The sequence below is a fragment of the Miniopterus schreibersii genome (genome assembly GCF_964146895.1).
Source record: "Miniopterus schreibersii genome assembly, chromosome: 1".
In the NCBI taxonomy this organism is placed as follows: domain Eukaryota; kingdom Metazoa; phylum Chordata; class Mammalia; order Chiroptera; family Miniopteridae; genus Miniopterus; species Miniopterus schreibersii.
This window is the reverse complement of record NC_138101.1, coordinates 117,675,126-117,687,196: the sequence shown is the minus strand read 5'-3', so window position 1 is coordinate 117,687,196 and position 12,071 is coordinate 117,675,126. Positions and strand designations below refer to the sequence as shown.

General features: G+C 34.9%; 1 protein-coding gene and 1 pseudogene across 13 annotated transcripts in view; one reads left to right on the top strand and one right to left on the bottom strand.

The window, feature by feature from the left end:
* The window catches only part of WAC (WW domain containing adaptor with coiled-coil), an 89,402-nt gene that overhangs the window by 65,763 nt on the left and 11,568 nt on the right, over positions 1-12,071 (top strand). For all 12 annotated transcript variants that reach the window (XM_081159951.1, XM_081159947.1, XM_081159953.1 and 9 more), the window contains 2 exons: positions 9,634-9,879; positions 11,262-11,384. In XM_081159951.1, the coding sequence (XP_081016077.1) occupies positions 9,634-9,879; positions 11,262-11,384 (369 nt within the window). The remainder of the gene's footprint in view (positions 1-9,633; positions 9,880-11,261; positions 11,385-12,071) is intronic.
* On the bottom strand, positions 7,928-8,358 carry LOC308559056 (small ribosomal subunit protein uS15-like; annotated as a pseudogene). Its single transcript has one exon. The product of its transcript is annotated as a small ribosomal subunit protein uS15-like (transcript).

Genomic DNA, 12,071 nt, shown 5'->3' with positions numbered 1-12,071 from the left:
CCTCTTTTTTTTTTTTTCTTTTTTTTTCCTTTTTTACTGCTACTCTTAAATTTCCTACTTCTATTATCTTCTTGCCCCTTAAATAGCAGCAGTGTTCAGTCTTTTACTGTTTTGTTTGTTTGTTTGTTTTGCCCAACGTATTCTCTTTTGCTGGACAGTCATTCTTGTCTCACATGTATGATTTCCTTCTATAAGCACTTGGTGTATGTTATATGTCCTCAGAATACAGTGTGTCCCAAAGTCCTCCCTTTTCCCACAATTTATTCTTAGGTTCTCTGTGACAACACTATTCCCCCCCAAACTTTCCTTGTTCTTCAACATTTCCAGCCCACCTCCCCCTACCTACCCAACCATGGACAAATCTTGGATTCTTCCTCCTATATCTTATTTGCATATATTCTTTATCTCGTTTATGCAACTGCCATTATTGAAACTCAGGTCATCACTCCTGAACTAATCTGATTACTGCTCTGCTTCCTTTTACCTAATTTGTCCACTTATGGTGGCATCATTATAAAATTTAGTTTGGATTGTATCACTTCCTTGTTTTAAAGTTTGTGATGGTTTTCCATTATCCACAGGGTAAAGTTCATACTTTATAGTGAGATTAAAGCAAGTACTTGTCTGTCTAGTTGCAGTCTGTCTTACTAGCTTGACCTCTAACATTCCACTCTTACATTTCCTATAATTCATCTGTTGCAAATTTGTACATTTCTTAGGGCATGTTATGTTCTTTCATGTTTGGAGCCTTTGCTGAGAAGAAAGACATATTTCTTTTATTCCTATTCTGTTGAACTCAGTACCCTTTGTTTAAGAGCCAGCTCTGATATCATTTGGTTCTAAGCATTAGTTAACTTCTCCCAATCTTTGTTTCCCAAATACTTTGTACTTTTGTTTATTATAGCATTTATCACATTATAATTTTAGTTTCTTCAATTAGACTATATCCTATTTAGGATTAGGTGTTATGTTTTACTACATTTGTACTTTGTTCACTTTCTATCCTCTTTGTCCATGCTTCAAGCACCATTTCTTACAAACAACAATTAAAAATTAACAATATACCACATTTGGTGCTAGGTGTTTTATATACGTTTTAATTTATTCCTTAAAACATCATCGTGAGGGAGAAGATATTCCCTCATAGATATGAAGAGCCTGAACATTGCCCCAATCTAAACACATGGTGTTAGTGGCAGTTTCTCCAAAATTCATGCTCTTTTCATAAAACCATAATGAAAGACCCAACAAATATATATTGACTTAGACTCCTGTAATTTAATAAATTTATTGAACTTACAGGAAGAAACTCAGTTACCTTGGAATTGCCTATTTATATGGGGAAAGTTGTACAATCTTTCCAGGTACTTCTCCTTGCATGTGAACTGAAGACAATATTGTTTCCTTAAATTAAACAAGAATTTGGATTTTTTTTCCAGATTGCTTTTGGTCTAAATTTGTGAAGTACCCATTAATTTGAAATATATATTGTTTTCCTCAGTGGGAGACACTGTTTAAATTAAGCTTCCTATTGACTCTTCTTACCAATGTAGTTATTTCCTTGTTTGGATTTTCCTTGACAATTTATATGAAGAGGTTGATGGTTCAAATAAAAGTGGTCTCTTGGTCTTAAGTGCTAATAGAGTAGCTGTTTCTAGGGATGTCAACAGTAGGATGCTGTAATAAATAATAAAAGGGCAGGATCTTTCTTAACCACTGATCTATCCATGATCCTTGGCAAATAGTAGGCAGTCAGTAAAAATTTTCATAGATGGATAAATAAATGAAAGAATGGTAATGAGTTTGTTCAGGGTTGGGGAAACACATTGGTCATGATTTTTAAAATGTATTTGGAGAAAAAGAAGTGTTACATGTGTTGTGTCTCTAATTAAAGGATACCAGCAATAGATTTAGATATGTTTAATGCCAGTGTGTCTTTTGAGAAAAAGAACCGAAGATAAATTAAAATCTTACCTTTGCTTGAAGTTTTGAATAGACATAAGTGTGAAAAGGTGTCAAACGACGATTTTGCAGAGCAATACTTGTGTTGGGTAGGGCGAAACAAAGAGGAAGTCAGATCTAACTCCTTTCAGATTTGTATCTGTTAGGGTAACATTTGAACATCTATTCACAAGATTAATTTATTGGACAATCATATAACAAAGTAACAAATTGTAAAATATCTAAAACTGATTTTTGTCAGTTGGCACCCCCTTGTCTGTTCTATAAACTGGCCCTAACTCCACCCTCCCTTCTAGATTTATGGAGTGACAAAATATGCAGGAGACATGGATCCTTTTACTTTGCTTCGGCCAATTAAATACCAGAGTTAGAAGAGTTTAATGACCTTAATTAACAAGTTTCTTACAATTTATTAGCATAGATAAGTTTGGAAAAGTAAACATGGCGGCTGCAGAAGCAGACCTATGCAGTAACTTCAAGCTACTCTCAGAAAATTAGCATGTCTAATATTCACGTAGTTACTTGCTGGTTCCACAGTTTCCACCTTATGGGAGGGACAATTATTCATTTATTAATTCGAGGTATGAGTTAGTCACAGGAATAAACTATCCTTTTGTGTTTTGATGATATTTGTAGACTGGGTGAAATTCTAATGAACCTGAAGATTTATATCAATGTGTCGACAATGGCCCTTTATAGCCAACAGAGAAGGTCATTAACCGTCTGTAGCCAGTGACATTTAGCCTTCTGTTTCTTCAAAATAATTTTTGGGATTATTAAGTACTAATGAAAAATTAGAAAGATTGGCCATAAAGTTACTCGAATATTGTTGAATAAATGAAGTGGGGTAATTTAGTCTGCTTCAGTCAATAACTTCAGAATTATGTTTTATAACTTGAGGGTTATGGAAGGTCTTTTAAATCAAAACCCAGGCCTGGCTGGGAGTGCTCAATGATTGAGCATTGACCTAGGATTCAGGAGATCACTGTTCGATTCCTGGTCAGGGCACCTGCCCTGGTTGCAGGCTTGATCCCCAGTTGGGGGCGTGCATGAGGCAGCTGATCAATGATGACTCTTTCATCATTGATTTTTCTATCTCTCTCTCTTCCTCTCCCCTCCTTTCTCTGAAATCAATAAAGATATATTTAAAAAACTAAAAATAAATCAAGACCCTAAGAAGCATTGCCTTAAAAGAAAAAGCTGAGATTTGACCACATAGGACATTTAAAACTTCTCTATGACAGAGATGCAATAAAGGTTGAAAGGTGAATATCAAATTGGGATAAAACATTCTCAATATAATAGTACATTGAGGATACAATTAAATATTAAAGCAATATGAAAAAGATAATCCAGTAGAAAAATGAGCAAAGGATATGAGCAGGCACTTATAAAAAAGGAATTTAAAATCACCAGCCTTGCCCTGGCTGGTGGTGTTGCTCAGTAGTTAGAGCATTGGCCTACACATCAGAGGGTTGCAGGTTCAATTCCCAGTCAAGGGCACGTACCTGGGATCCCCATCCCAGGCTGGGTGAATGCTGGAGGCAGCCAGTCAATGTATCTCTCTCACATCGATGTTTCTCTCCTCCTCCCTCCCTTCTGTTCTCTCTAAAAACCAATGGAAAAATAACCTTGTATGAGGATTAACAAAAAATAAAAATCGCCAACTTTGCCTTACAATTAAAAAATTAACTCAAAATGGACCCAAGACCTGAATTTAGGAGCTAAACCTATAAAACTTTTAGAATAGAGGTGTGGACCGTCTGGCCCGCAGGCTGGATAGGGCCAAGAAATCATTTGGCCTGGCCCTGCCAAGGTAACCGGACTTAAAGTTCAATAAACCTAGGAGCTTTTTTCATAGCTAATTTTTAAGTTGATAATTTTGTATCGTCTGCGAAATGATGTTATAAATATCCAAATGACAGAAAAAGAGTTCCCTAGCCCTGTTTTAGGAGAAAACGGGAAAATCTTCATGACGTTGGTAGTTAGATATGACACCAAAAGCACAGGCAACAAAAGAAAATCAGTTGGACTTCATCAAAATTTAAAACTTTTTTTCCATGAAAAGACAACCTACAGAATGGGAGGAAATACTTGTAAATGACATGCCTGATAAAGGATTAATATCCAGAATATTATAAAGCCGTATAACTCAATAGCAAAATGAAACAGCCCAGTTAAAAAATGGGCAAAAGACTTGAACAGATATTTCTCCAAAGAAAATACTCTAATAACCAATAAGCACATGAACGGGTCCTCAACATCATTAGTCATCAGGGAAAGCAAATTAAGACCACAATGAAATACCACTTCACACCCATTAGGATGGCTATTGTAGAAACAGCAATGGAAAATAACAAGTGTTTTTGAGGATGTGGAGAAATTGGAACCCTTTTGTGTTGCTAGTTGAAATGTAAAATGACAACAGCTGCTGTGAAATACAGTTTGGCAGTTCATCAAAAAGTGAAACATAGAATTTTGTCATAGGATCCAGCAATTCCACGCCTAGGTACATAACCAAAAGAACTGAAAGCCAGGGAATCAAACAGGTATGTATACACTATGTTCATAGCAGCAATATTCACAATAGCCAAAAAGTGGAAACAATCCAAGGGTCCATCAACAGGATACAGGGATAACCAAATTATTATACGTGCAATTGTGATATTATTCAGTCTTAAAAAGGTGAACCTTGAAAACTTTGTGCTAAGTGAAATAAGCCTGACACAGAACGGACAAATACTGTTTGATTTTAATTATATGAGGTACCTAGAATGGGCAAATTCAGAGAGATAGAAGGTAAAACAGTGGTTACTAGGGGCTGGGGAGATGGGGAACTATTGTTTAATTGGATAGAAAGTGTCTATTTGGACAGATGAAAAAGTTCTGGAGATGGATAATGGTGATGGTTGCACAACAGTGTGAATGTACTTAATTCCACTTAATGTAAACCTAGAAATTATGATTATAATGGTAAATTGTATGTTACATATATTTTACCAGCATGAAAAATTTCAAGAGCACAATTATAAGTACATATTGGAAATTAAGATTAAAATGAAAAACATTAAAATAAGATTTCTCACTTCAAGATTAGGGGCAGTCGAATGTGGAGAAACACAATTGATGTGTAAGTTATTGCAGAGGTCACTTTAGTATAGCAAAATCTGTTAAAAGTTTTATAATGTGCTCATCCTTTGTATTAGCATAAAGATTTTCTCAGTTGAATAAAAAAATCAAGTTGAAAAAATATATCTTTATATTATAAAACATCAACACTTACGTACATTTGTAAATGCATAGAAAATGTTCTGGATGAATATGTGATTAAAAATATGAATTTTATTTATTTTTTAAATATATCTATTGATTTCAGAGAGAGGAAGGGGAGAGGGATAGAGAAGGAAACATCAATGATGAAAGAGTTATTGATCAGCTGCCTCCTGCATGCCCCCTGCTGGGGATCGAGCCCAAAACCTGGGCATGTGCCCTGACCAGGAATTGAACAGCAATCTCTTGGATCCTAGGTCAACGCTCAACTGCTGAACCATGCCTGGCCATGCAAAAATATTTATGAATTTTAAAATTAAAAAAATTGAAATGAAGGTCACAGATTATATGCCAGGTGTTGTAACCTAGCTATCCTACGTTTTTTCCACTAGTACACTTTTTCTTTTATAACTTCTCCATGTTGTACTCTTCTGGGTAACACCATTACTAGAAAATAGAACAGGCACGTACCTTGTTGTACTACTAGTTTTGAGCTTTGTTCACACATCCTGTTCAGTATTAGAGCAACTGTCAGAACACTGTAGGAAATTAATGGTTAGAAATGTAATTAGTACCTTTTACTACTGTGCAGTGTCTTTTTAGATCTTATTGTAGATCACAAGGAGTAACTTGGCATAACAGAGAAATGTAGGTCAGAAATGAATTTGACTTTATGTTTTCTTGGGTAATTTGAAAGGGTGCTATAATTTAAAAAGGTAAATGATATTACTTTAAACCTTAATAGTTATAGGTTATGCCCAACTGGCATGGCTCAGTGGTTGAGCCATCAACCCATGAACCAGGAGATTGCAGTTCAATGCCCGGTCATGGCACATGCCCAGGTTGCAGGCCCAATCCCCATCAGGAGATGTGCAGGAGGCAGCCAGTCAGTGAACCCTTTCTCATCATTGATGTTTCTATCTTTCTCCCCCTCTCCCTTCCTCTTGCTCTAAAATCAATTAAAAAAAAAAAAATTTTTTAAAAAGGGGGTTCAGGCAAAAATGTTAATAAAAATTAAATCGGTAGAAAAAACGAACTCAGTGACTGTTTACTTGTTGTGAACAGTAGTTTCGTTGAGTTTTTGTATAAAAAACGTGGTTATATATTTTATAAGATTATTTTAAATAAGTCTAAGTTAAATTTGTTTAAGACTATACAGTGTTAACTCAGCTTTATGAAAATAGCATAAAGTGAGCTGTTGTCTGCTTTGTCAATTATTTATGGCAACCATAGGCTTTCTCCCCCATTATCATAAGTTTAAAACCTAGAGAGAGCACATATTTGTGCACCTAGACCAATCATTATTACAAATTTAGGCATCCAGTCAACAAATACATGTTGATGTTATCTTGATGCCAAGCCCCATTTTGTACCAGGGCTATAGAGTAAATACAACAAAATTTCTCTCCCGTGGGAGTTTATGTTCTAATAGAAGGAGGAGATGGAAAAACCATGTAGTAGAAGATGCTGGATAATATAATAGATCTGTGTTAGGGCACTCTATGTTTTTCATAACCAGCAAGGGATGCCAGAATCATCCATAGAACTTTGACAAGTTCAATATGTGCTTGGGCCTTACCAGGTTCATTAGACCTGGGGTAAAGCCCTGGTATCTGCATTTTCCCTTAACTTCACAGGTGATTTTGATAAGAATTCTGTTGAAAACTGGTATTTAAAAGAAAACTTTTTTAGAAGAGAAATTCTTGCCTTTAGGCATGTCACTTGCTTCAACTGGTTTCCATACTATTTATCAATAATGTTTTCTCATAAAACTGTAAAAAGTATCCTCGGAGTAAATAAACATTAAAACTAGAAGTTAAGGGTTCTTAGTTTTACTTTATTTTTTTATGGTATAATACGTATTAGTTTTCTGTGTTCTTGGATTGAAGGACAACACTGAAGAATTTTCAAGCATGTGTAGACTTAGCAATACCAAAACAAATTTGAAAACAATTCACACCTTCTTCTCCAACTCCTGTCATTAAAAGCAAAATAAAGTCACAGTAGAAATAATAAAAAGAGAGTAAGGATCATTTCAGAGGGGTGTGGTTACTAATTCGTGCAGGAAGTAAAGGAAGTTCATATAGGAAGTAAAAATATAGAACTTGTTTTGCTCTAAATATTAATCAAGATGCCTCTAAGTTGTATATTTCCTAATATACAGTTAGAGAAAACTGTTACCATGGTCTATAATTGCCTCATAAAATGTAGTAACTGACAGCTGGTTTTCAAAATCAAATTTCTTTACACTTGTCTCCAGGCATGGGCAAAAGTAGGTTTATAGTTGTGAGTATGCAAAGAGTTTATTATTATTATCTATTGTCATATGCTTTTCCACACCAACAACCATAAACCTACTTTTGCCCATCCCTGTATGTATCCAGAATAGCAAAGCTTAACATCATAGGCAGTCTGCCAGACTTATACACCCTCCTTTAAAATGTTTCCCTTCAAATATTAAAATATCTTAGGCCTTCTCACTTGATCATAATTGATCAATACATCCTGAGGTTCGTATTTTAGAGAGAGCTATTGCCCCTAATTCTTTCGACCATTACAGTAATAGTCTTAAATCAGTTATATAATATACATATGAACTTAAATCTTCAAGAAATGTGTATATATGGAAATTAAAGATGCTTTAGCAGTTTTTTCCCCCTAAACAGTGATTTTACTGTTTGAGTACATACACATTTTATGCAACCAGGGCAGGGGCTGTGAATGACTCATTTCTGTTTGGGGGGAGGACTCGTTTGATCTTACAATATTGAGCCAAATGGTGTATGCCACTCAATCAGATGGAATTTAGCACCCTTGTCCTTTCTGTTCCCTCTCAAAATGTTTTTCAACAGCAACAGCTTTCTTAATTAAATGGTAGAGCTCCTCAGGAAGATCAGGAGCAAGTCCTTTGGACTTAAGAATTTTCAGGATCTTATTGCCTGTCACAAAGCGTACTTTGTGCACTGTCGTGTGAATCAGGATCACACCGATTTGTGAGGGAGTCAGGCCCTTGGCCAGTTTGTAGATCTGCTCCTTCACGGTGTCAGACATTAACTTCAGCCAGGTGGGAAGGCTGCATCAGTAGGGTGGAGCTGACTGGGACAGGCCTTTCCCTGGGGTGTGCATTCGACCAATGATGGCAGTGGACAGGCAGTGAAAAGTGTAAATTTTCTATATTTAGTCTTTAGACCAATATTGTAAGAGACTATGTATGAACATCTTGAGTAGTCTAGTCTTAATGTTGTTACCCATAATAAGGTCTGTTTCTAATGCTCTTTTTCCTCCATGAAAGTCACTGTATTCCATAGTATGAAAATATCAGTTTGTGTTCATTTTCCTGTTGGTGGACATTTGGTTTGTTTCTAGTTTTGTAGTAAAATAAAACAAACATAATACTATGATAAAAATTGTTGAATGTTTCTTCTGGTTTACACAGAGTTTTTTTAAGGGTATATACCTATGGGGGATTAGTAGGTCACCAAGTGTATGCAGCTCCAGTTTTTCTAGATAATGCCTAATTGTTATTTTCCAATGTGTTATATCAGTCTAGTCTCCACCAGAAATGTGAAGTGTTCCTATTACTCCTTGCTAACGTTTGATATGGTCGGGCTTTTAAATTTTTGTCCATCTTGTAAAAAGATACCTTTTTGCTTTTAATTTGCATTTTCCTGATTATCAATGAAGTTCAGCATCTTTTGCAGTTTTTTTATAAAGCCATTCAAGTTTCTTCTTTGAAATGCCATTTCATGTCTTTTGTTTGATTTCTTTTGTGTGGTTTGTCCTTTTTGATCATTAGGAGTTCCTTAAAATATTTTGGTTACCAGTACTTGTTTTAAATGTAAGTTTTTTTTATCTGCCAAAGCAGGCCGCTAGTTTTGCTCTTTATCATATCCTTAGCCCATTCTGGGGTTACTCACCATGATGCCTATCCTGTTTTGTATTAAGGCCATTGCTATATTTAGGTAGGTTGTTATTGTGGTCATAAATATTTCACCTTAAGTTGTTTTATCAGAGTTGTAACACTAAGTCCTGAAGAATTGTATTGTCCCTTTATCCTAATAGAAGCTTACTTGAATGTGTAGTTAATACATAAATGTGTCTGAGACGCATAAACTGAGTGGTACTTTTAGAATCAGACATGGGTATGGGTGAATCACTGCTTTACCAGGTTTTGTGACTTCAGCAAATTATGTAATCTTTCAGTTTTCTCACCGATGAAACTGGAACATAAAAATGCCTACCTCATCACTTTAGTCAGTCATATTTACTGAGTCTTTTCTGTATGCTAACTTGTAAAGATTAAATGACATTATTTGGGTTGGGCTCCTGGCACATGGAAGCTGGTTCCAGTTCCTCTATTCAAGTAATTTTTATCAGCCTTATTATCTCCTGTTTATTTAGAATCTACATCAGGAGACAAATCTGTATCACATTCTTGCACAACTCCTTCCACATCGTCGTCTTCTGGACTGAATCCCACATCTGCACCTCCAACATCTGCTTCAGCAATCCCTGTTTCCCCTGTCCCACAGTCACCAATACCTCCGTTACTTCAGGATCCAAATCTTCTTAGACAGTTGCTTCCTGCTTTGCAAGCTACACTGCAACTTAATAATTCTAACGTGGACATATCCAAAATAAATGAAGGTAAATTTTCATGCTAATAATTTTTAAAAACCCAAGTGCATTGTGTAAAATTATGTAATTAGTAAAATTCCCATTTTAGGAATGGTCTTTGTTTAATTTTGAATTCACATTTGCACTTCATTATTTGGAATTTATATCCACCGTAGTTTAATGCCTTTGGTATTGTATTTGAGTTAGCGATTGAATTTTCTGTTTATTTTTCAAGACTTACCATATACCTGGTAGTTACTGGAGATAAGCTGTTCTGTCTGCTTAATGTATATGGTGGGGGGCTTTTTAAGTACAAACTAAGAAGCGCTTGCTAAAATTGATGTAAAGATACTTGATTTCTTAGTTTATTTTAAAAAAACAACAACACCTGTATATGGGTATATAATTACTTGGAATGTTAAATATGCTATTTACTAAAATTAGGCATTTAAGTAATTCCTTCTTACAGTACTTGAAAAAATTTTGAGAAGGGAGATAATGTATAACATAACATTTTTCTCTTTTTCCCAGTTAATTGTATTAATTCCATCTTTGTTTTTCAGTATGCTAAAGTTTTTAGGCAGTGATCTAAAAGAAGTCTGAAAGTATATGTACTTTTAATTCATAAACCAATTCAGATTCAAATATTAAGTCCTAAGAGCATTGCAGAGTTTTCTATTTCTGTACATTTTACATAATATATTTAACAGTAATGTTAAGTGGTTAAGTTTTTCCTTTATCTTAAAAATGGAGCTCTCTTAGGGTGGTAATTCATTAATCTTTTGTTCTTACTGTCCTCAACTTTCCTGTATTTTGATTTTATTCTCTAAGGTAACCATGGCATTATCTTGTTTGATAGGTGAACTTTTTATTAGGCAAAGTGGGTCTTTTAAACAGTTTGAAGAAATGATAGCATAAGAAAATGTCAATAATAAAAGCTCTTAAGCTTTGGAAAACATGACTTTTCTAAGTGCCCAGCTTTTTAATATCCACTTTTAAAAGATGGTTGGAGTGGGTGTTGATGTGTAGGGTTTGAGTGATCAGCTTGTGTGAAAAAGCAATCTCATTAAATAGCTGCCATTTATCGAATTAATTCTAAGTAACGTATTAAGTATTTTATGTATATGTTGATACATTTGTGGTGTAATTGGAAGTTCCAGCGAATACTCATTTTACTGTTTTTTAAAAGTCTCATAGAGGCGTTTTCTTGAACTGAATACCTGAATTTTAGTGTAAAGGAAACTCTATTCTTTTCCTTTATTATAGGCCCATTAAATATCTTGTCCTCTGCCTGAGATCATTTCATATCTCTAGACCCATTATATTACTCCTATCCTTTTGAATTTTCAAGTTGTTACTAATGCCACATTTGCCTGTGTTTTATTTGAATTTAAGATACAGTATGTTTTTAGTTCTTACAGCAGCTGTGACACAAGCATCATTGCAGTCTATAATTCATAAGTTTCTTACTGCTGGACCATCAGCTTTCAACATAACTTCTCTGATTTCTCAAGCTGCTCAGCTCTCTACACAAGGTATTCATATTCTTAGATATCTTTAGCATTGTATCTTGACTTGGGATTTTAGCAAATATTTTTAGACTTTGAGCTTATTTGCTACAATAATGGTTTTATTTTATGCTTGATTTTTTTTTTCCCCATCACTGTATTTGACAGTAGTATTTTAATTTACACTTTCTTTCAGATGAAGCACGCTTTGACATCCTACAATATTGCTATCAAATCTGTAATATAGTATATATTTCATGCTGAATTTATGTTGCTGATAAGATATTTTACTCCAAAGCTGAAAGTAAATTATGATATGCCCTCAATCTTTGTAAAATATTGAGTATATCTTAAGAGTTGAAGTTTGGTTCAGGTTGATGTTGGATGGTTTTTGATTAGAAAACAGATATAGAAATGCTCAAGTCCTCCCTTGAAATAGCTACCTCTCTTCTTCATGAAGTTATTCAATGGAAAGAGATACATACAGGAACAAAAGAGAAATGAAAGGGTCACTTTGATTTCTCCTCTGGCCCCAGTTCAAAAAGCTGGTAAATTGAGCAGGAATAACTGGTCTAAAATTGAAGTATAATAGCGGAAAGACTTTGACAAGCCTCTAGTTAGCCTCATGAGGCAGGAGACTAAGAGGGAAACTGGGCCTAAATATAGAAGAAGTAGTAAGGGTGATGAGGATGCCTTCCATGTGAGAATAGGTCC